This window comes from Coffea arabica, chromosome 6c (genome assembly GCF_036785885.1).
Source record: "Coffea arabica cultivar ET-39 chromosome 6c, Coffea Arabica ET-39 HiFi, whole genome shotgun sequence".
NCBI lineage: Eukaryota > Viridiplantae > Streptophyta > Magnoliopsida > Gentianales > Rubiaceae > Coffea > Coffea arabica.
In genome coordinates this window covers 18,237,242-18,258,735 of record NC_092320.1, presented here as the reverse complement: position 1 = coordinate 18,258,735, position 21,494 = coordinate 18,237,242, and the positions used below count along the sequence as shown (strand labels likewise).

The 21,494-nt window shown below is 35.2% G+C and overlaps 5 protein-coding genes across 7 annotated transcripts; 1 reads left to right on the top strand and 4 right to left on the bottom strand.

The window, feature by feature from the left end:
* Window positions 1–237: 237 nt before the first annotated feature.
* Window positions 238–8,947, bottom strand: LOC113692826 (replication protein A 70 kDa DNA-binding subunit D-like). The gene is made up of 10 exons (XM_072053212.1): window positions 8,812–8,947; window positions 2,673–2,822; window positions 2,318–2,588; window positions 2,150–2,234; window positions 1,917–2,041; window positions 1,745–1,823; window positions 1,522–1,651; window positions 1,275–1,432; window positions 1,080–1,200; window positions 238–984 (listed from the first exon to the last, which is right to left on the bottom strand). The coding sequence occupies exons 1-10, from the start codon at window positions 8,815–8,817 to the stop codon at window positions 613–615; spliced, it is 1,497 nt and encodes a 498-aa protein (XP_071909313.1). The 5' UTR covers window positions 8,818–8,947; the 3' UTR covers window positions 238–612.
* Window positions 2,715–9,079, bottom strand: LOC113692825 (uncharacterized). Of its 3 annotated transcripts, XM_072053209.1 has the most exons (11): window positions 8,941–9,079; window positions 8,288–8,860; window positions 8,055–8,207; window positions 7,895–7,957; window positions 7,698–7,760; window positions 7,525–7,602; window positions 7,368–7,430; window positions 6,363–7,274; window positions 4,597–6,275; window positions 3,904–4,229; window positions 2,715–2,816 (listed from the first exon to the last, which is right to left on the bottom strand). In XM_072053209.1, the coding sequence occupies exons 2-10, from the start codon at window positions 8,601–8,603 to the stop codon at window positions 4,191–4,193; spliced, it is 3,366 nt and encodes a 1,121-aa protein (XP_071909310.1). In that variant the 5' UTR covers window positions 8,604–8,860; window positions 8,941–9,079; the 3' UTR covers window positions 2,715–2,816; window positions 3,904–4,190. The 3 variants fall into 3 exon arrangements, with proteins under 3 accessions (XP_071909310.1, XP_071909312.1, XP_071909311.1); XM_072053211.1 differs by lacking the exon at window positions 8,941–9,079 and having other exon boundaries at window positions 8,055–8,113; window positions 8,288–8,427; XM_072053210.1 differs by lacking the exons at window positions 7,368–7,430; window positions 7,525–7,602.
* Window positions 9,080–11,470: 2,391 nt separating this feature from the next.
* On the bottom strand, window positions 11,471–13,220 carry LOC113692828 (glucan endo-1,3-beta-glucosidase, acidic). Its single transcript, XM_027211407.2, has 2 exons — window positions 12,981–13,220; window positions 11,471–12,615 (listed from the first exon to the last, which is right to left on the bottom strand). Exons 1-2 carry the CDS (start codon window positions 13,057–13,059, stop codon window positions 11,663–11,665), a joined length of 1,032 nt encoding a protein of 343 aa, XP_027067208.1. The 5' UTR covers window positions 13,060–13,220; the 3' UTR covers window positions 11,471–11,662.
* A 2,851-nt stretch (window positions 13,221–16,071) lies between these two features.
* On the bottom strand, window positions 16,072–18,169 carry LOC113692363 (glucan endo-1,3-beta-glucosidase, acidic). Its single transcript, XM_027210756.2, has 2 exons — window positions 17,558–18,169; window positions 16,072–17,186 (listed from the first exon to the last, which is right to left on the bottom strand). Exons 1-2 carry the CDS (start codon window positions 17,730–17,732, stop codon window positions 16,231–16,233), a joined length of 1,131 nt encoding a protein of 376 aa, XP_027066557.1. The 5' UTR covers window positions 17,733–18,169; the 3' UTR covers window positions 16,072–16,230.
* Window positions 18,170–18,425: 256 nt separating this feature from the next.
* On the top strand, window positions 18,426–21,102 carry LOC113693086 (probable glutathione S-transferase parC; the record flags this gene model as incomplete). The annotated part of the gene is made up of 3 exons (XM_072053492.1): window positions 18,426–18,528; window positions 18,874–18,902; window positions 20,758–21,102. Coding segments are annotated over 3 exons (477 nt in total), but the record flags the coding sequence as incomplete, so codon positions are not given.
* Window positions 21,103–21,494: the final 392 nt, after the last annotated feature.

Sequence of the window (21,494 nt, the reverse complement as noted above, 5' to 3'; positions counted from 1 at the left end):
TTTGGATCTGTGTATTTTGTTTTGGTACTTTGATATAATGTAAGTGTTTGTGTAATAAATTTACCATATTAGATGTTGTGATTGTGTTATTGAATTGGAGTTTAGATATAATGAAAGTATATGAGGTTCGTATCTAGTTACTGGTTATAAGTCTATAATCACAGGTTAATTATTTCGAGAAATGAGCTGACCATTTTTTAACAGTAACGTGAAATAGTATTCATCAATTACATGGTATTTCAAAATCATAGTTAGACATCTGATTTCATTTTCAGCACTTCAAAAGCACAGCTACATATCTGATGATGCTATACAAAATGTTCAAAAACATAATTGGAGCTGTGGTTTAGAGTAGGGTAGACTAATTCCCTGGCGTAGACCTTTTAGCAAGGCACAAACGATAGCCTATGTACATTGATGGAGATGGCAGTTCATCAGATGTTCAAAAGGTTGGTCAAAAGCTTTGATGCAGATAGTTTGGAGTAGGGTAGACTAATGCCTTGGTGTAGACCTTTTAGCAACCCACAAACGATAGCCTATGTACACTGATGGAGATGGCAGTTCATCAGATGTTCAAAAGGTTGGTCAAAAGCATAGATGCATATACTATATCTACAGCTCCATGTCAGTCGGGTCAGTGCGTTGTTTCTTAGTTGGAGTTTCTGTGATTTTGAGTGTTGTGAACAAATTGCTGTCCAAATTTGTTGCTCCCCTGTAACTTTGAGCAGTTGCATTGAGAATTGTTGAATTGGTGGTCAAGTTCGATGATTCTGGAGCTGTAAGTGGATTTGTAGAAGGAGTGGAAGTTGAAGCTGAATTTCTAGAAGTGCTTGATATTAGTTCTGCAGCATTTGCTTTGTGCACTATGATAGCTGCGTATTTTTCTGTGTCGGCAGGTCCACGATTTCTAGTCATTTTTTTCACGAAGCAGGTGAGGATACTACTCTCAATAGCCTGTTCAATAGCTGTGTAATCAAGCTGATGCTGCAATATTTGTGTTTGAGTATTAGTCTATACAATGTATATGAGTTTATGTTTAATTGGAGGTTGGTAAGTTTTGCATATGAATGTATACTGACCTTGCCTTCGAGTTCTTGAATCTGTGGCAGTGTGAAGGGCAGTAGTTGCTGTGCATCATTGTCATACAAATCAAGTGTGAGGTTTCCAGAGTAATCAGCCAGCTCTATGGTTAACCTACTCCTGTAATTGTTGTTGGTAATTAGTGAAACAATGTTTATTGAAGTAGTTTGTGAAGTTGCTGTTGTGATGGTTACCTTGGAAGAATGTTAACATTCTTGTTGCAGGAAGTGCAAATAATCTTCCATTGAGGTTTAGCTCTGAAGGATTTGTGACAGTTTGAGCATGCATTATACCATAGCCGTTGGCTTTTGTCAAGGAATCGTGGGCTTCCTTGAATCCAATAAGCTTTTTTCTGAGAAGAAATAAGACTCTAAGTTGCCTAATTTGGTAGATAAGTGAATGATCCAAGAAGTTAGATTTCTGAAAGTTCCAGAAGCTCACCATTGGTAAATTCAGGAACTCTTTGATAGTGCAGAGCTCATCTTCTGTAGGTTGTGGTAGTAGGCTGGTTCGGTTTAGGTATGCTCTTTGTGTTATGAGGTCATTGATCTGTGTTTTGTTTTCCATAGCCCTTGTGAGCAGATATCAATTGTTAGTTATAAGAATATTGCAAATACTCTGTTATAACATATCGGAGGACAGTTTAATTGAAGCAAGCGCCTACCATTGCCTCAACATTGAACCTTGTTGTATTGGGGGGTTCACCAAAACACTTGAGCCAAACTTTGTTGAGAGATTTAGAGCTGCAGTTTTATGTAATTGAAGATGATATTAATATTCTAAGATGTGGTGAAGTATATGAATGGTGGATTTGTGATATTTTGAGCTATACTTACTGTGGTATGATGAAACTCTCAGTCGAAGGCCAACAATGAGTGGCATTGATTGAATCATGTTGGCAATTGCTTGGCCTTCATCTGTCTCGTGATCACCCCAGAGAGTTAGGATGACTGGCATGAAGCTGCAATGTATTTGATTAGATGTCTAAAATTAGTTTTTTTATATCTATCTATTGAATTTGGTGGCACAATCTATATAGACTGATTACTCTCTTTACAATAATGATTACCTTTTGTCTATGATTACAATCTCTCTAGTTGGGGTAGTGCCTTTGTGAAATCGTTGATGGACCTCTGCGATAATGCCAAGTATATCTGTTCTTTGCATTCATCAAGGAGAAATTAATTAGCAGTTTTTCAAATATGAGATAGTTATATATCTGAGTTTTGCATATTACCTATGTCTGACGTATCATCAATGTGTTGGTAGAATCTTCTGAAAGGAGTGAATCTGAAAACAGGAGGAATTTCTGGGGGATTTGGTTCATCCATTGCCTGGACAACAGTGGAGTTGTCAATATACCAAGTACATTGATTTTCACGTACACGATATTCCAGTGGAGTATATTCAACTCTTGCATTGGACAGCATGTAACGCATATACAGGCGAAAGTGGTTGCGAAAGAATTCTATGTCTGATTTGTATATCATAGCCTCCACTGTGGTGCCCTGTACAAAAGGTTTGGTTCCATTCACATGTGAGATGTATTTTGAGGTGTAGTAAGAATTCAGGAAGTTTTGTAGTGTATTTACCTGCCCATCAATGAGTGTAAGCTTCTGATAGCGATTTCCTGCTTTTGATAGGAGCGGCTTCTGTTTGTCAAGAACCTGAACTATTGTTGTCCAATCTCGAAGTCCAGGAATAATTTCAGCAAATGCTATGACTTTTCTGTCTTCCTGTAACTTGAAAGAATAATTGGTGGATGATTTTGTGAAAAAAAATATAGAAACAGAATACAGATAATATAATAGAGTGGCACGTGTGTGAGTGAGCAAATCATTCATGTGCTAAATCGAGGACCTCTTTATACACTACATTATTTGTTATTGAGTCTTGTTCAGGATCAAATATAGGTGGTTTGATGAGCATTTTAATTGAGTTTTTATTTTTTGCTCTGGACATTGCCACATATAGCTGTCCATGTGAGAAAACTGGTTCACGTAAGTATATTCCCACAAAATCCAACGTCTGGCCTTGAGCTTTGTTAATAGTCATTGCGAAACAGGGTCGAACAGGAAACTGGATGCGTTCAAAAGATACTGGAGAGTCTGGATTGGTCTCAATTCTGAAGCATATTCGATGGAGAAAGACCTCTTTCCCAGTGAACTCTCCACAACTTATTACTGCATGTATAATGTTAGAGTTTAAAGATTTGCAGATGAGCCTTGTTCCATTGCACAATCCTTGGGGGGGATCAATGTTTCTGAGCAACATAATTGGACAATGTGGTTTGAGGAGCAGCCTGTGAGGAGGAAATCCATTGGGTGTTAAGGCATTCACGAAATCCTCCATGATTGTCTGTTCAGAATCGTCAATGCATTTGTCCCTACTGATGTATTCTTGGACCTGTCCAGGTAATTGATGTATGATTTTCTGGTTGATGTCATCAACAAATTCGTTCTTTGTTGTAAGTATAGCACGGTTCACGGCTGAAAAATCATCATGGAAGAATGCCATTAAATCCGGGAATACAGCCTTACTGAGCTCTGTGATGGAATCTTCGTCATTTGTGTATCTTATCAGCAATGCAGTATGTATTTGGATAGAGTTGTTATTGATAACAGGCTCTGTTCCATTTCCAATACGGAGTAGATATTCAATGAACTCAGGATCATGTCTTGCTCTCATATTCTCTGTCAGGTGAAGTTTATGAAGTTGTGGCCATATATATAAATTTACTATGGAAGCATCAATAAAATCCACTTTTGTGCCTTTAGTAACAACCGGTAATACCTGACGAAAATCTCCTCCAAAGACAATTACCTTTGATCCAAATAAGTCATTGCAGTCCATTAAATCTTGGAGTAATCTATCAACAGCTTCTATTGAGATTTTATTCATCATTGGAGCTTCATCCCAAATTATAAGGCTGGCTGATTTTAGAAGTTGTGCTGATGAACTTTGTTTGCTGATTCTGCAGTTGGTATTTTTGGTTGTATCTAATGGTATGTTGAATCTTGAGTGAGATGTTCTTCCACCAGGTAATATTGAAGCTGCTACTCCACATGATGCTGTAGCAAGTGCTATGAATCCTTTTGATCTCACTTCAGCTAAGAGTGCTCGATAGAGAAATGTTTTGCCTGTTCCGCCTGGGCCATCAATAAAAAAACAACCCTTCTTTATTTTGAACACTGCATCGATAATTATATCAAAAGCAATTTTTTGGTCACAGTTTAGTTGATAAATTGCTTGGAGATCAGATTCTTGGACAGTGATTGTTGTTTCTGCTGTTGTGTCTCTTGTGTTCTTGTTCATATGATTAAAGTTTAGAGCATGTGGAACCAGAGCATATGAGTTGATGTCTTTTCCCATTGATTGCAAAAAATTATTTATCTGTTCAAGTACTTTGTATCGTATTTGATCAGGTGTAAATTCTGACATTCTTATGAAATCTTCTGATAAAGAATATTCAAATTTTTTCCAAAGGTATCTACTATCTGATGGAGGAAAGTGTACCAGGAGAGTTGCAAATAGCCTTCTCAGTATGTATGGCATCTGGTACGAGCTAGCTTCTTCAAGACATTGCTCCTGCGACGTATCTGATTCAAAATAGCCTCTAAGGATAGCTGCATCACGGAATGTACTGATATATTTTCCATTGATTGTCTTGAGGTCATCGAATGATGTTGGAGCTCTAACATGTGTTAGGAGTAATCTAAGAAAGTAACGTTCTCCTTCTCCTATGCTTGCTGCGACAATTCTACCAATAGAATGCTTTTGTTTTCTGGGTTCCCATTTCTTCTTGCCAGGGTACCAAACGAAGTGTTCTGGGAATTCTTTGTACGTGCACTTAAGATGCTGAGCCAGTTTGTCCACTGAATTCATATAGAAGAATTCTGTTAACATGGTTCTTTTTGCATGCCTATTCCTCACCACATCTCGAAGGTCCTGATCGGGTGTGAAATTCATTGCTTGGCAATTTTCTAAGTGGAGCTGGAGGTGAATGACAGAAGGATGGATTTCACTTAGCTGGAATCTGAAGATTCTCCAAGTTGCCTCTACTGCACATACCCATCTAGCCGACTGGAATTCCCTTATTTCATCAATTGCAGATGGTTGGATGTTAGAATCTGGTCGATCAGAAGCATCTGAATTTACTCTAAAACGTATTCTGTCATGCCCCTTATATATATACTTGTATATATACTTCACGGCTTTCACTGTGGAGCAAATTTCTACATTTATATGACAGTCAAATTTTGCTAACAAATATCCATTGTATGGAACTACCCATCTATTATCCAACTCATGTCCGCGAACTATTATTTTCTTTCCATCTTTCCTTCTGCGATAAGTGGGATATGTATTCTCTCCATGGAAGGTTGTATCAGCAAATGGCTTTGGGTAATTATTTTTGCACTTCTTCTTCTGACTTCCTTGCATACAAACATTATCTGGATTTTGTTTTCCGCAAGGACCATGGATCATATGCTTTCGGACCATATTAAATAAATGTCGATTGGGCATCTTATCAGGAATTTCTGCACTCACAATGTTATCATAAGATTCTGTGGAGTAGAGCTTGGACCCTGCTTTCAAGATTATGAGAAAATGACCATGGGGCAGACCACGTTTTTGAAACTCAACTACATAGGTATAGGCAGCTACTGGTCCAAAGATTTCTTTTCTGAAGAGTTCTTCTTTGAGAAGATCAAGTTTAGCGTGAAAAATCCGAGCTAATAAGTCTGGTCTGTTATGAGCCTCATCAGTAGGAAGCATATGTTGTTTGATCTCAGGCCATGAAGGGTTGCAGGTCATTGTAATGAACAGATCTGGTTTGCCGAATTTTTGTACAAGAGCCATGGCGTCAACATATCTTCTCCTCATATCACGTGGACCACCTATAAATGAAGCTGGGAGGATTACTCGCTGCCCTACCCTTGATCCCTGGCAATGCCCTGCTACTACACTGTCCATTATACCTTGAAGCTGCTCTCTTCTTATTAATTCTTGTCGATTCTTGTAGTAATCAAGTCTCTGGGTTTCTATCTTTATATACATATCAATCACATATTGTTGTAGCAGTCTGCCAGTATTAAGTACACTTGGAGTATATTTTTCTCGCATCTGCAATTTATATGAATAATACTCACGCATTGATACAAACTCCTTATTGTTTTCCAGATCGTTACAACCTGCAATACAATTGTTCAATGTAAGCATCATAATATTTATAAGTACATACTGGAGAATATAATTCTAGATTATGATTCTATGCATACCTTGCTCCTCAGCATCTAGTAGCTCTTGTGCAGATCTGTAATTAGGAAAAGGAGTAGTGCAGCTAGCTTTTTTGTTGCATCTCTTTCTCTTCTTTGGATTTTCCATAGTTATCCTTCTTATACCAGGATGCCATCCAGTTTCTCCAAGCGGGAATAACAGTGGATACTGCAATGGATCATAGCATCCATAATAGTATTGTAACAGGTGGTCTTTACCCTCTTTTGTATAGATTTGAATATGTCTCGTGTATCCTTCTTTAAATTCCTGACCCTCCACCCATAAAGCTGCAATTTGAGATGCAGTTGGTTGGTTGAAGACCCTCTGATCATTTTCTGAATGGGATTTAAGTACTATCTGGTATGAGTCAAGATCTGGAACATGTTTTAAGCTTCGAAGAAAAGAAGCGTAAGGATTGGATTCCATCATATGCATAATTTTTTTTACTATACTCTCTGTCAGCTTCTGTGATATAGCTAGTCTGTTTTCTAACTCATGGTCTGTGTCATGGAAATATAGCTGCAGATAGACGCCAGAACCTCCAGATGGAATCAGATCTTTGATGAAGTGATAAGTTTGTCCTTGGACTTTGAATGTGTAAATGCCATTAGTTCTTTTGCAGAGGGATTTATCATAATGCACTCCAAAAGAGGTGAAGCCAAACATGTTGTTGTATGTCCTGACATATGTTCTAAAAGAAGCGGCTTCATCAGACCGACCAGTATATAGTTCTATCAAAATATCCGGAAGTTTGTTTTGCTGGAGAACCACTTCACCATTAGAACAACAAAAATTTGGTGTTTCAGAATGGAACTTTTTTGCCTCACAGTAACTGCAATGTGGCTTTGAAGGCAACATGTCTGGTTCATCGTTAATGAATTTCAATGCTCCAATCCCATCTGGATTTGTTCTCCCTACAATACATTCAATGTAATTGTAACTATTGAACAGAAGAGTAGAGGTTTGGAACAGAACTCTACATGTACAATAAACTATATTCAAAATACCTTTTGGTCTCTTAGTTGTCTTATTAACGGTCTGAGTTTTTTCCAGCACTGATTTTGTGTTGGCTGTACATTTATTCAGAAGATTTTGGCAACGGTGAGAAGTAGACTGATGGTGTAGCAAGTATTACAATAATGAAACTTGGTGACAGAGGACAACCTAAACCTCCATTTTTGTTAGCAGTAGATCCTAGTAACTGTCGAGTAGCCTGATATCGTGTAACAAGTGATGACAGTTCTATAAAGAGGAACCCATCGTGTCACTTACAGTAAACAAACTGAATGTAATTTAAGAAGAAACAAAATATATGACGGTACTGAAGCATCAAATACCTGGAACTTGTTCAATACTCTCTGGAGAGAAGTTGTAGCAGCTCATACAGACAAATGAGTTAGCTGTAAGTTTAACATAAAGAATAAATGAATAAGTATGAAGAACCTGGTGGCCAGTTATATGTTCAAAAATACATTTCTATGGCCAATAAAATCTGGCAATATTTAATACAAAGTTAGGTAAAGTAGTGGTCCACCTGAAGTGTATGGAGTAGTATGATGTGAGCAGACATGCTTGTGGTTCGTGCCTGAAGAACTACCTGCAATTGAAGAATGTTAGAACAATACAATGGTATTTTGAAGCAACAGTTATGATAATGGTAGTAATACTTCTATAAAAGTAACAGGGATGAAGACCTTGTTCATAAGTGGAAAAGTGAGACACACTGTTCTTTAATTTTGATCCACCAGATTGACTGTTACATGCAGAGAGCTGAGGATTAGGAGAGGCAATTTTGGTGACATACGCATCAATTTTCTGAGCAGATGCATTTCCATGAAGATTTGGAGCTGCAATAGAGGGTAAACAGAAACTCAACATGCAGACAACAAAAAAAAAAGAAAGGGTGAACGAAGCTTGCGAAACATACATGTGACACATCGACCATGTTCACTTAATTCTGACATTAATATCTTCGTCCGTGGCAACAGGTTATTGCATCGGTGGAAATAGCTACCATCAGCACAGTTGTTAGAAATAGCTAGTAAACCAGAGCCTGGAGTATCTGATGGTCTGGAAATCTGCTGAGATTGTTCAGCAAGTGGCTTGGACAAGAGTTTGCTTAACTTTCTTCTGTGATACGCATCTCTATTTTTCTTTCGATGAGCTTCTTTTTCTTCTACCGACAGAGCAGCAAATCTTTCTCTCTTTTTTCTATTCTTCTCAGATTTTTTTCTCACGGACATTCAGAGCATTGTTAGGTGGATGTAACTTAGAGGAACTCATGTTGTCCGTATTATAATGGAAGAGATTTTTTATAATATAATTACACAGTGAATAAAGTAGGAGCTTGTTAAGCGTGATAAGCAGAAAATACTGATAGCAACAACAGCAAAAACGACCGACATAAACTATGGACTAACAGACCTGTTAATAAATCTAGCAAAACAATACCTCCATTGGTAGCTAAGGCAGACAGCAGTGCAGCAAATTTGTTGGAGAGCTGAATAAAAGATATTAAAGCAGTAACCGTAGAATTTCTGATAAACAAAGAAACCAGAGAGACGGAAGTTCAGAGAATACCTTGCGTGGGAATTGTTGTATTCAAAAGAACCGAGAACAAGGTTTACATGGAAGTCAAAGCTGAAGTATGCAGTCGATTTTGCATGAAGACTGTTTGTATCTTACAAGTCAATGAAAGAAATGGGAAATTACAAATATAACCAAGCGGTGCCATGCAATGATGCAGAAAACAGATACTGTCCAGAAGAATTTGGTAAACAGCAAAGGTAAATGGCCGACAATTAACAAAAGCTAAGCATGAATTGTAAGCAAGAGCTGAATGATACATGACACGTATGTTTTTGAAATGATGATAATGATAAGGAACCTGTGTGTCTACATAAATTTTCGTTCAATAGTTGAGCTAAATAATACGTAAAAAATTGTAAACAATGACACGTATGTTTTTAGATGACAAGGAACCTATGCACTTACCTAAATTTTCGTTGAAGTGAGTGGATTGTTTTATCTCTTTACATATAAAAAATAATAAAGGATTACAATAATAAACGATTTACAGAAACATGTGATTAAATTTTTTATCTTAGATATATCTCTATTTTATATATCTCTATTTTATATATCTCTAAATATACATATATATATATATATATATTTTTTATCTTAGATATATCTCTAAATATACATATATATATGTATATACAAAATGCCTTCAGCATACACAATGGTTTTTTTTACAAACGAAAAAAAATATATATATGTATATAATATAAAGGAATATTATACGTAGGATATATATATATCTCTCTGAATTTCTTAAAAGTCGGGGCCCATAAGTGGCAGGAGCACAAAACACAATCCAGAAAATATGCAGTGCACTTGAAGCTCCACCTCAGGTACAACAGCTCTAGCAAAGGTTTCAGCACTCAAAAGTACAACACATGGAAGCAAAGTGGCACTTGAAAATAGCTGCACCGTAGAAACACAAAGTGCTTCTTATGTATATGTAAAATAAGGACATTATGAATCAAATTAATATGTCCTGAAGTTAATATATATGCCACTTTGCTGGGACATATATGCTAGCCACCCAAAATCAGTGGCTAATTTTTCCCCAACTATTCTAGTCTTGTAATATACATGAGCAGCTTGTTTTTTTGCTAGATGTCGACTAGGTGGGGTTATGTTTGCTTAGTTTTAACGGATAATTTCAGAAACCTCCCTTAAGGTTTCTAACAATTTTACTGAACTCCCCTAAAATTTGAAAAATTACACCTACTTCCCTTAATTTGATAGTTTTAGTATCTAAATCTTAAAATAATATTGAATTGGTCAAATTTTTAAATGAATACCCAAAAATGCCCTTGTGTAATGAGTTTTAAGTTATATACCTACACAATTATAAGATTATCTAGTATAATTATAAGAAAAAGGTACCAAAATTTTCATGTCCATACCTACTATTTGATAAACAATTATAATAATAATTTTATCACTATGATAGGATATTTGTGATGGTATTTTATTATAGATTTAGATTTATAAGATTAAAAAGAAAATGCCGAAATAATTCATTTAGAGTTTATGAATTTTTCAAGTAGTAGGATTATCATAATTTAACAGTGATTTTGGGCCATTTCTTTTTATATTTACTATTAGCTTTAATACCAAAAAATAGAAAACAAAGATCACCAAAAACATTGGATTACATATAAGTTGACTCATAAAAAAAAAATCACTAGTTCGACATTTGGTTATAATAGAAACCAGAGGTAATAATGCTAGTTATACAGTTTTATTGGCAAAAAATAAAAAAAAGGAGTAAGAAGAAAAAAGAATGAAAAAATAATTTTAAAAGTCATTCTAAGTATAAGCATACCAAATAAGGGAATTTCATTAATTAAGGGTAGTATTATTACTTTAAATGATAAGGGAGGTATGTGTAATTTTTAAAACCTTGAGGGAGCTAAATGAAATTGTTAGAAACCTCAAGGGAGGTATCTGAAATTATCCCTAGTTTCAATTGCAAATCTTTACTTTGCCGAGTTTAATTATGGGCATTAGCTCGCATCTTAAGATTCGTCTCAAGTTCTAGTTGGTTATTTACCATTTTTGTAGAATTAAGAGCTCACTCTAATTGTATTCCATGCTTTGCAATATAGCTGAAAATGGTGCGATACCAAATAAACAAAATAACAAGTGTTATTCCTTTTTTTACTATTCATAATTAACTAAAAATTATTCTTATTATGATCTTGCTATTTGTTACTTTTACTATTAATAGATGATTAATACTATTCTCTGATTGGTTGATTTTCTAAATATGCAACAGAGACATAAATGTGAGAAACCGTACACCGGGAATACAAGTTAAAACACAGTAGACTCATTAAGTTGATTGAAACACAGAGAACTTAAGTTATAATTTCTCATAGTACTGTGAACCACAGTCAACCAATCCCTGTGTTATTTTCTTGCTAAACTTGTTAGATAGCTCTATTTTTATTTGGTTATGATGGTCCATGTTAATCCAATTCCCAGCATGTTTCACAATTTACCTATGTTTAAAGACTAAATATGCACCAAAATATTTTAGCAACTGCTAAGAATAAATTGCTCCAGCAGCAAAACATTTTTATTTATCAATATATAGGTCGCCAAGGCTAGAATTTTAGAGCAATCCCCACTTGACATGACAATCTATATAAGCAAGGGATAACATGTGGAGCCTATGGATTCTTATTCTTATTCTTGTTATACACTAGATAATTTCTCAATCTAGTTAGAAGCTGATTGGGTACTTTGGCTGCCTATTTGGAAGAAAGAGCCCAAAATGCTTCTCATAGTCTGGACTCTTTTGATCTTCATCAAACAAATCAAAAATGTAAGTCTCAATAGCTCTTCCAGGCCTTTTTGGGGTTCCAGAATTCCCATTGACATGCCCAATCAGGTTAGTGTTGTAAGTCCTGGCATTGTCTATTGATGTCGCTTGTCCTCCTCCATCTGATGGCCAACCGGTTTCTGATACAACAATTTCGACAGATTGGCCTCCGGCCCTTTCGAGCGCTGAGTATGTTGCATCCAAGAGAGCATCAAGAAGATTTTGATACTTCACACCATCTGGTGTGGTAATGCCCGAAGATGTAAAAAGAGCATATTCAAGAGCTATGCTCTGGGAATTGAATATGTAGGCAAAGTATGGATACACGTTAACGAGTAATGGGGCGCCCTTGCTAGCTAAGAACTGAACAATGGGATTGATAAAATTCTGGACTTCAGGTTTGAAAGTGCCACCTGATGGAGGAAAATTATTTCCAACTAGTTCAGTTTCAACAGCAGTGGAAACTTTGATGCCTAGCCCTGCCGCAGAAATTGCGTTGAAGATGTTTTGGATGGCAGGGAGAAGAAAGTTTGCGTATTGAGCTGTGTCGCCCTTTATTGGGCTGACTTCATTTCCAACTGCGATGTACCTGAATTTGACATTGGGATAATTCCTTACATTGTTTTGAACCCAAGTATTTGCATTATCTTGGCTTGCAGCAACGTTCTGAAGATCAGTGTTGGGAACCCCAAGAATGACTTCAATATTTGAACCTCCTAGGGCTTGAAGAGTGGATTGATCAGGATCGTAGATTCGCATTCTTTTGATGTTGTTCTGGTTGCAAAGGGCTACAACATCTGCTGGAGATGGAAGATTACTCCCAAGCCTTCCATAGCAAACGCCTGTTTGAGCCCCTGCATCAAATTTCATATGCACAATGATTAGATTGACCAGATTTAGTTCAGTCTGCAAACCAGGGCTGATTTAGTAAGAAAGGTTTACATTCATTTTGTAGGATAAACTGATAATGAAAAGTTCCACAGTTTCCCCATTTTTCGAACAAGCAAAGAAAGCACTTATTAATAAGTTAAAGTCATTTAATATCTGATTAAAGTATGGCTTAGCAGCCCTAGTAATCGATAATGTTGCCGGGTCTGGTTTTAGACTTTCATATGCCATTCACAAAACTTTTGATCTATAATTCTGCAAACATTCTGCATATTAAGATTTTAGATTTTAGACGCTACATTGCTTTGTACTTCAGGATAGAGAGGAAAACCTGTATAATCAAGTGTCGCAAGTAGCAGCAGCCCAATAACAAACATAGCGGCCTTGAATTGTTGTTCTGCGCCAGCCATGGATAATGAAACGAGCAATATTCCAGTACTACTTAATACTACTTGATGAACTGCAAATTAAGCACCCCTTTTATTGAGAGGAAATGAAGGAAGATGCATAGAAAAGTAAAAGTCAGGATCTAAAATCTTGATGACTTGACAAGTCTACTGCACTTCAGGACAATCACTCTGTGGAAACATCGCTGTTGCAGGGTGGCTAATTTCTAGAGCACGTCATTCGCCTGCCCAGGTGTTAAATTTTGAATTTTCAAACATTTTTCTATGTCCTTGATGAGAATGACTTCCTCAATCAATCACTAATAATCTTATATGCCGCCCTAATGTTTTAATGCACTTTGAAAATCAGCTTATTTTACTGGAAATATGGTCTTAGACCATAATTGCAGCAGCATATGCTAAACAGAAGTACTCCTTCACAAGAAACTCTGCACGTCCAATTACATGTAGTTTCTTCCTATTTTGGTTTCCAAGACTTGGTGTGCAAAGGGTATGACTTGTTACATGGTAGAACTTTTGGTTAGAGGGCCTGCAACGTGGTTGCCACCGTATAACAACTTCCAGTTCCTGAGGACTGAATTGCATCTAATGGAGCCATGGCTATGAGTCCTTACTAGAGAGGAATTAAACTATATAGCTCGTGACTTTTTCATGTGCAACTCTTACTTTTCATTTCTGCAATTAATGGTTTTTTTTTTTGGAGTGAAGAGAGACAGGTTCAACTAGATCCTATGGATCAATTGGAACTGAATTACCATCAAATCAGACGGGTGCGTTAAGCACCTGCTAGATTTAGAAGAAGTCATATGTTAAATATCATTTGATAGGAGACAAGATTCGAAACTTTTGACTTCTCACCCCACAAAAACACTTAAGGCCTTTGTGGTGGCTACCAACTCAATAGATGGTTATTTCTGCAATTATTGTTTAGTGGAGGAATATTAACCAGATTGGCTAAGAGGAGCTAGAACAATTACTGCTCAAGTAAAGAATAAGGTGGATTGATCATTGAAATATTATTACATGTCAATAGTAGATGAATAACCTCTTTTTCTGACTAAGTACAAAATTAGGTGCCATCTCTGGAAGAATGTTTGCAGTAACATTACAGAATATGAAAACAGAGAATGAGTTGTGAACAAAACCATCTAGTCATGGCTTGGCTTTAGATGAAAGACTAGAATCAGTCAAACCCAAAAGTTGGTTTAGTTATCTCTAAATTAGTTAGGTAAACTTCACTCTCATTGTATGGACCATATCCACATTGGACCTAACTGGCAAGGAAGTTTTAATGGAAGACAGAAATTTTCTTCTCATTAAATTCTAATACACCATATTCTCATTTGTTTGGCCTTTGACAACATTTTGGATAGCAAATTTTTTTAAATAATATTTTACTTGCATAATAAACACATTCTCTAATCCACTTTTTTTTTTTCAATCACCTTTTTATCTCGTATACGTGACATCACAAAAAGTGCTACTGGAATTATTTAAAATAATACTCTATCCAAACACACTCGTTGATTCCTAGTCAAAGTCTTCGTCTCTTCTTTATCCACAGGGAGAGGAAATGAGAGATTTATTAGATCGATTGGGACCAATTCTAAACTTGTTTCATAGTATCTGTTGCTGAGAGACGTATGTAAAATGAAAGCATTTCATCTAGACCGGAACAAGTTGGGTGCATTTCATAAACTTCCAACTTGAAAATTGCCATTTTGTCGACTCATCAAACAGTAGTTATCAAGAAGAAGACATGTAATCAAGATGAGATTTTCCTAGAAGAACTATTTGATGTATAACACAAGAAAATTGCATCCCTGACAGGCGCAATTCATTCTATAAATTCCAGGCTTACGGCAATTGAAATGTCAATATGGGATGCGAATATTCTATACGAAAGTAGCAGTTAAACATAGATATCGACAGAAACTATGGAAGCCTTCACACTTTTAAGGATTTCCTAGTCCAGAGGTCTTTATCACTACATGCCAAACATGTATGAATCCATGTATGAATCCAAGAATTAAGTTAAGGCTAAGCCACTCCTAAAGTCCTTTAAGCAGTAAGAATATGTACGTGTTGAAGTTAAATCTCACGAGTGGTGCGGGTTATTATTGAAAACAATTAGTTTTGATAGTGTGAAAAGTCATACTTAATTCATTATTTCATGAATTAGTGAATTATGTTTTGTGGAAAACACAAGTCTAGGAAGGTTGTGGAGTATGGCAGTTTTGCAGACTTTGATAACTTTGTTTAGTTGAAAACGATAACATTCTCATTGCCATCCAGAAGTTGAACACTTCATGTGACCATTATCCGTCTGACTTGGCTAAAGATGTTGTGTGTTTCCCCGATTAACTCTTTCTAATAATTTTGCTGCCATCAATATTTTTTTTTTAAGTTTTTTTCTTGGCTCTTAACGACAACATTATATTAACTTTGATAATTTCTTATATGAGGATTTGAACAAATAGAATAAAAGTGTACCGTAGAAAATTACCATTATGCTATTGTCATTGTTGATGGTACAAAGTAAGTACGTTAGGAGGAAAAAAAAAAAATCGGCTCATTACCACATGATACAGAAAAATCCGAAAATAAAAATGAAAAATAAAGGCGTATATAATCTAGTACTTTTACTATTTAAACGAGTATAAATAAACTAGAACTTACAAATACTTAATAGTATTTACAAGCAATACCAAACAACAGTATCATTGTAAATTTTCAAATTTTCACTCTTCATATTTAACTAAACATTATTTGATTATGATCATGCTATTTGTTACTTTTACTATTGATAATCGATTAATCCTAATTAAGTTCTAATTTGTTGTTTTGCTAAATCTGCAGGTCACATGCAAAGATTAGTTGAAAATATGGTAGACTAATTAAGCTGATTGGAGCACGCAGAACTAAAATATGCTTGGTGATACTACGAGCCAAAATCAAATTTTTTCTCATTTGCTTGCTAAATTAAGATAGCTCTAACCTGGGAAAAAAAAAAAAGAAAAGAGAAACTTAGGTAGCTGTATTTATTTGGTTACGATGGTCTAAGTTAATCTAATTCCAAGCAATTTACATAATGTACCTATGCTTGCTAAATTAAGACAACACATGAAGTCTATCGATCCTTATTCCTTTTATACACTTGAATCCTCAATCCAGTTAGAAACTGATTGGGTACTTTCCCTTCTTATTTGGAAGAAAGATCCCAAAGTGATTCTCATATTCTGGAATCTTTTGATCTTCATCAAACAAATTAAAAATGTAAGTTTCAATTGCTTTTCCAGGCCTTCTTGGGGTTCCAGAACTCCCATTGACATGCTTAATCAGGTTATTGTTGTAAGTCCTGGCATTGTGAATTGATGTAGCTTGTCCTCCTCCATCTGATGGCCAGCCTGTCTCTGATACAACAATTTCGACAGATGACCCTCCGACCCCTTCGATGGCCGAGTATATTGCATCCAAGATAACATCAAAAAGATTTTGATACTTTACACCATCTGGTAGGGTAATGCCCGAAGCAGTAAAAAGAGCAAAGTCAAGAGCTACGCTCTCGGGATTGTTTATGTAGACATAGTACAGATGCACGTTAACGAGTAATGGGGCGCCTTTGCTAGCTAAGAACTGAACTATGGGATTGATAAACATTTGGACTTGAGGTTGGAAAGTGCCAGCTGATGGAGGAAAACTAATTCCAATTAGTCCAGTTTCAACAGCAGTGGAAACTTTGATCTGGTTTCCTAGCCCAGCTGCAGAAATTGCGTTGAAGATGTTTCGGATGGCAGGGAGAACAAAGTCTGGGCACCCAGCCATGCATTTTAGTGGGCTGATTTCATTTCCAACTGCAATGTACCTGAATTTGACATTAGGATAATTGATGACATTGTTTTTGACCCAATTATTTGCATTATCTTGGCTTGCAGCAACATTCTGAAGATCAGTGTTGGGAACCCCAAGAATGACTTCAATATTTGAACCTGCTAGGGCTTGAAGTGTGGATTGATCAGGATCGTAAATTCGCATTCTTTTGATGTTGTTCTGTTTGCAAAGGGCTACAACATCTGCGGGAGATGGAAGTCCGCTCCCAAGCCTTCCATAACAAACTCCTGTTTGAGCCCCTGCATCAAATTTCATATGCACAATGATTTGATTGACCTGATTAAGCTCATTCTGCAAACCAGGGCTGATTATGTAACAAAGCTTTACATTCATTTTGTAGGATAAACTGATAATGAATACCTCCACATTTCCCCTCTTTTTCTGAACAAGTAGAGAAACCACTTACTTATTAATTGGTGAAAGTCATTTGACAACTGACTACAGTATGGCTTACCAGCCCTAGTAATTGCTAGTGTCACCAGGTCTGATTTTAGGCTTTTCATATGCCATTTACAAAACTTTTGATCTATAATTCTGCAAACACTCTGCATATCAAGATTTTAGATTTTAGAGGCTACATTGCATTGTAATTCAGGATAGAGAGGAAAACCTGTATAATCAAATGTTGCAAGTAACAGCAGCCCAATAACAAACATAGTGGCCGTGAATTCAGAATTGTTGTTTTTCACCAGCCATGGATAATGAAACAAGCAATATTCCAGTACTACTTGATGAGCTACAAATTGAGCACCCCTTTTACAGAAAGGGTATGAAGGAAGATGCATAGAAAAGTTAGAATCTAACTTGATGACTTGATCAGTCTTCTGCACCGCAGGTCAATCACTCTGTGGAAACACGGCTTAAACCAACAAAACACGGTAACAGAAAATGAGTTGTGAACAAAACCAAAAAGGATGATTATTCAAAATAGTTCTGGTCATGGCTTTGAGGGAAAGACTAGAATCAGTCAAACCAAATAATTGGTCAACTCTGAATTAGCTAGGCAAACTTCACTTTCATGTATTATGTATGGCCTGTATCCAAATTGGACGTAACGGGCATGGAAGTTTTAATGGAAGAAAGAAATTTTCGCAATTCATTAAATTCTAACATGCCACATTCTCATTTCTTTGGCCTTTGATAACATTGACTCGAAGTCAAAGTCTTCGTCTCTTCCTTTTTCCACAGAGAGAGAGAGAGAGAGAGAGATTTATTAGACCGATTAGGATCAAATTCTAAACTTGTTTCATATTATCTGTTGCTGAGAGATGTATGTAAAATGAAAGCATTTCGTCTCGACCGGAACTAGTTAGATGCATTTCATAAACTTCCGACTTGAAAATTGACATTTTGTCGATTCATCAAACAGTAGTTATCAAGAAGAAGACGTGTAATCAAGATGAGAATTTCCTAGAAGAACTATTTGATGTAATAACACAAGAAAATTGCATCCATGATAGGTGCAATTCGTGCTATGAATTCCGGGCTTTCTGTCGATAATTATTGTTCAGTATATAGATGAAGTATGGCGTGATAAAAATCCTTGCTTGCCATCTGACCCCTTCAGGAAAGCTCAAGCCAGGTTCCGGGCAATGTTTTTAAACCCGGACCGGAAAGTGAATCGGAAAATCTTTTAGTTCATAGCTTGACTTGTTCAATCGGTTCGATTCCGGTTCAAAGATTTAATAATTTTTTTATTCATTTTAGTATTAACAATTTTGAATAAACTAAAATATTTATTTTAAAAAATAAATACTTAATAAAAATCGGTTGAACCTCTCGATTTTGACCGGTTCAACCAGTTCTTGATCTATTTTGACCAATTCAATCAATTCTTTGGGTTTCTAATTGAATCGGATCGAAGGCATAACCGGTTCGTGGTTTAACCGATCGAACTGGCCGATCCTGTCCGATTTTCAAAACATTGGTTTTGGGCTGACTTTGTTGATAAAAAGGTACCAAGGTCAATTTATTATTGCTCACTCATAAATATTTTTGGGAAAATCGTTCAAAACGTCCCTCACATTTTGTAAAATGATTTTTTTCGTCCCTTACTTTTAAAAGTGTACTTTTACGTCCCTTACAAATTCATATTGATTAAATTTAATCCCTATCTAGGTTTCCGACTAGTTTTTTGTAGGAATCCACTACGTGCCTTGCATGTGATCATTTTTAAGAGCAAAATTGTCAAATCAAAATTTATATAATTTAATTTATAGTCTCTCACATTTTATAAAATGAATTTTTTTTATCCCTCACATTTCACAAAGTGAATTGTTTCGTCCCTCACATTTCACAAAATGAATTTTTTCATCCCCCATATTTTACAAAATAAAAATTTTCATTTTTCATTGTTCATGTGTATGAATAACTTTTTTTAAAACTAATTTGTATATCTATTTGATCTCACATGGACAATACGAATAGCATGTAATATATCTCTATTTAATTTTCGCCTAAACATACTATTTATGTGAAATTAAAATAGATATATACAGGGGTTTAAAAAAATTATTAGTTTTTTACTCATGTTCATTCCTTTTACTCGAAATTGAAAACAAAGAAAACATTTAATTCTAAACATTATCAAGTGTTTATATCGAATTAAATTTAGACAGAAAAAATAAACAAAGGAAAAGTATAACAAAAAGAAGTAAGTAATTGACACTTTCAAATTTTAAAATAATCATAAGGTAAGAAATTCAACTATTGGTCTTAAAGGTAGCGAATAAAAATTTCAAATTTAAACTGCAATTTGATAACATGACTATGGAATTCGAATTAACACCGATTAATTAGATACTCTTATTAAACAACTCAATAAATGAATTATTACTAAAATAGAAAAGATTACAAATATTGAATAGATTCACATGGTGAAATCATATATATATATATATATATATATATATATATATATATATATATATATATATATAGGTTTAAAACAAAATTATTAGATTTAAACCCATGTATATATCGATCTGTTTAGGTGAAATCAAATAGAGATATATTACATATTACTTGTACTATTTAGATGGAATCAAATAGATATATTCATGAATTTAAAAAAATAAAAATTATTCGTACATGTGGTCAATGAGAGATAAAAAAATTCATTTTGAGAAATCTGAGGGATGAAAAAATTTATTTTGTAAAATGTAAGGGACGAAACAATTCATTTTGTGAAATGTAAGGGACTATAGATGGATTATGTAAATTTTGATTTGATAATTTTGCCCCTAAAAAATGATCACATGCTGTAAAATGTAAGGGACGAAACAATTCATTTTGTGAAATGTAAGGGACTATAGATGGATTATGTAAATTTTGATTTGATAATTTTGCCCCTAAAAAATGATCACATGCAAGGCATGTGATGAATTCCGGCCAAAAACTAGTCGAAAACCTAGATAAGGACCAAATTTGACCAATGTGAATTTGTAAGAGACGTAAAAATACACTTTTAAAAGTAAGGGACGAAAAAAGTCATTTTACAAAATGTGAGAGACGTTTTGAACGATTTTTCCAATATTTTTTGTGAGCTTCAATGTAGATTTAATTTGTTTCTGTGTTTTTATTGTTTGACTTAACCTTGTTTGGATTATCATTTTTTTTCAAAAAATTTTTACATTTTTCAATTATCTTTTTACCATATATATATCAAATCGCTATAATATATTTTTCTACAAAAACTGCAAAAGATAGCAATCCGTCACTTTCGTTTCAAATAGATAATGTTATGCTCTAAACAATTAACATCTATTACTGCTGGTGTTATTAAATTAAATTTTGAACTGTTTGACGCAGGTTGTTACTGTAGGAAGAAAAACTTGGGCTACAAAGGGAGAAGAGCTGGAGGCAGCCAAGATGGAATTCATAGAGACCTACAAAATTTTGGAAGGAGAACTTGGAGACAAGCCTTACTTTGGAGGTGAAAACTTTGGGTACTTAGATGTAGCTCTAATACCTTTCTACAGTTGGTTTTATGCCTACGAGATTTTTGGAAATTTCAACATAGAGACGCAGTGCCCCAAGATCGTGGCATGGGCTAAAAGGTGCATGAAAAGGGCGAGTGTGTCAAAGTCCCTTGCTGATTTTCATAAGGTTCATGAGTATGCTTTGAAGTTGAGGAAGAAACATGGGATTGATTAAGAAACAAAAGTACCAATTTCGTTTCTCATGACTAAAAAAATCCTTTGTGTAGTTTATGTTGCAAATAAGTCCAGAATGAACGCTCTGTTTATTACTGGCAAAACAAAAATAATTTGTATATGTTTCAATTGGGAATGAAAATTGTAGGGGATTTATCTTGCTGTGGGAGTGTGATTGTATAATTTTACAACTATGAAATTAGTGAAAACATGTATTAAAGGAATTCGTTTCCTCTTTTCTTTTCTCTTTCGAGTTTTGCATAGCTGATTCCTCTACTTGTTGTATGTATAAAGTAGTTCAAAATATTCTTTCACCTAATTAGTCCTTGGCCAATGTTTCAAAATAATAGAAATTGCTGCTGACAAATCAGAAAGAATTTACTAGTTCTTCCA

Coding starts and splice junctions, on each gene's coding strand:
- LOC113692363 (XM_027210756.2), bottom strand. CDS start 17,732: ATGCATCTTCCTTCATACCCTTTCTGTAAAAGGGGTGCTCAATTTGTA. Junction 17,187..17,557: donor TGCAACATTTGATTATACAG/GTTTTCCTCTCT, acceptor AATTTGATGCAG/GGGCTCAAACAGGAGTTTGT.
- LOC113692826 (XM_072053212.1), bottom strand. Junction 2,042..2,149: donor ATTGTAATCATAGACAAAAG/GTAATCATTATT, acceptor AATACATTGCAG/CTTCATGCCAGTCATCCTAA. Junction 1,201..1,274: donor AATGTTAACATTCTTCCAAG/GTAACCATCACA, acceptor CAACAATTACAG/GAGTAGGTTAACCATAGAGC.
- LOC113692828 (XM_027211407.2), bottom strand. CDS start 13,059: ATGGCTGGCGCAGAACAACAATTCAAGGCCGCTATGTTTGTTATTGGG. Junction 12,616..12,980: donor TGCGACACTTGATTATACAG/GTTTTCCTCTCT, acceptor AATTTGATGCAG/GGGCTCAAACAGGCGTTTGC.
- LOC113692825 (XM_072053209.1), bottom strand. CDS start 8,603: ATGTCCGTGAGAAAAAAATCTGAGAAGAATAGAAAAAAGAGAGAAAGA. Junction 7,958..8,054: donor CTTTTCCACTTATGAACAAG/GTCTTCATCCCT, acceptor CTTCAATTGCAG/GTAGTTCTTCAGGCACGAAC. Junction 6,276..6,362: donor ACTAGATGCTGAGGAGCAAG/GTATGCATAGAA, acceptor ATTGTATTGCAG/GTTGTAACGATCTGGAAAAC.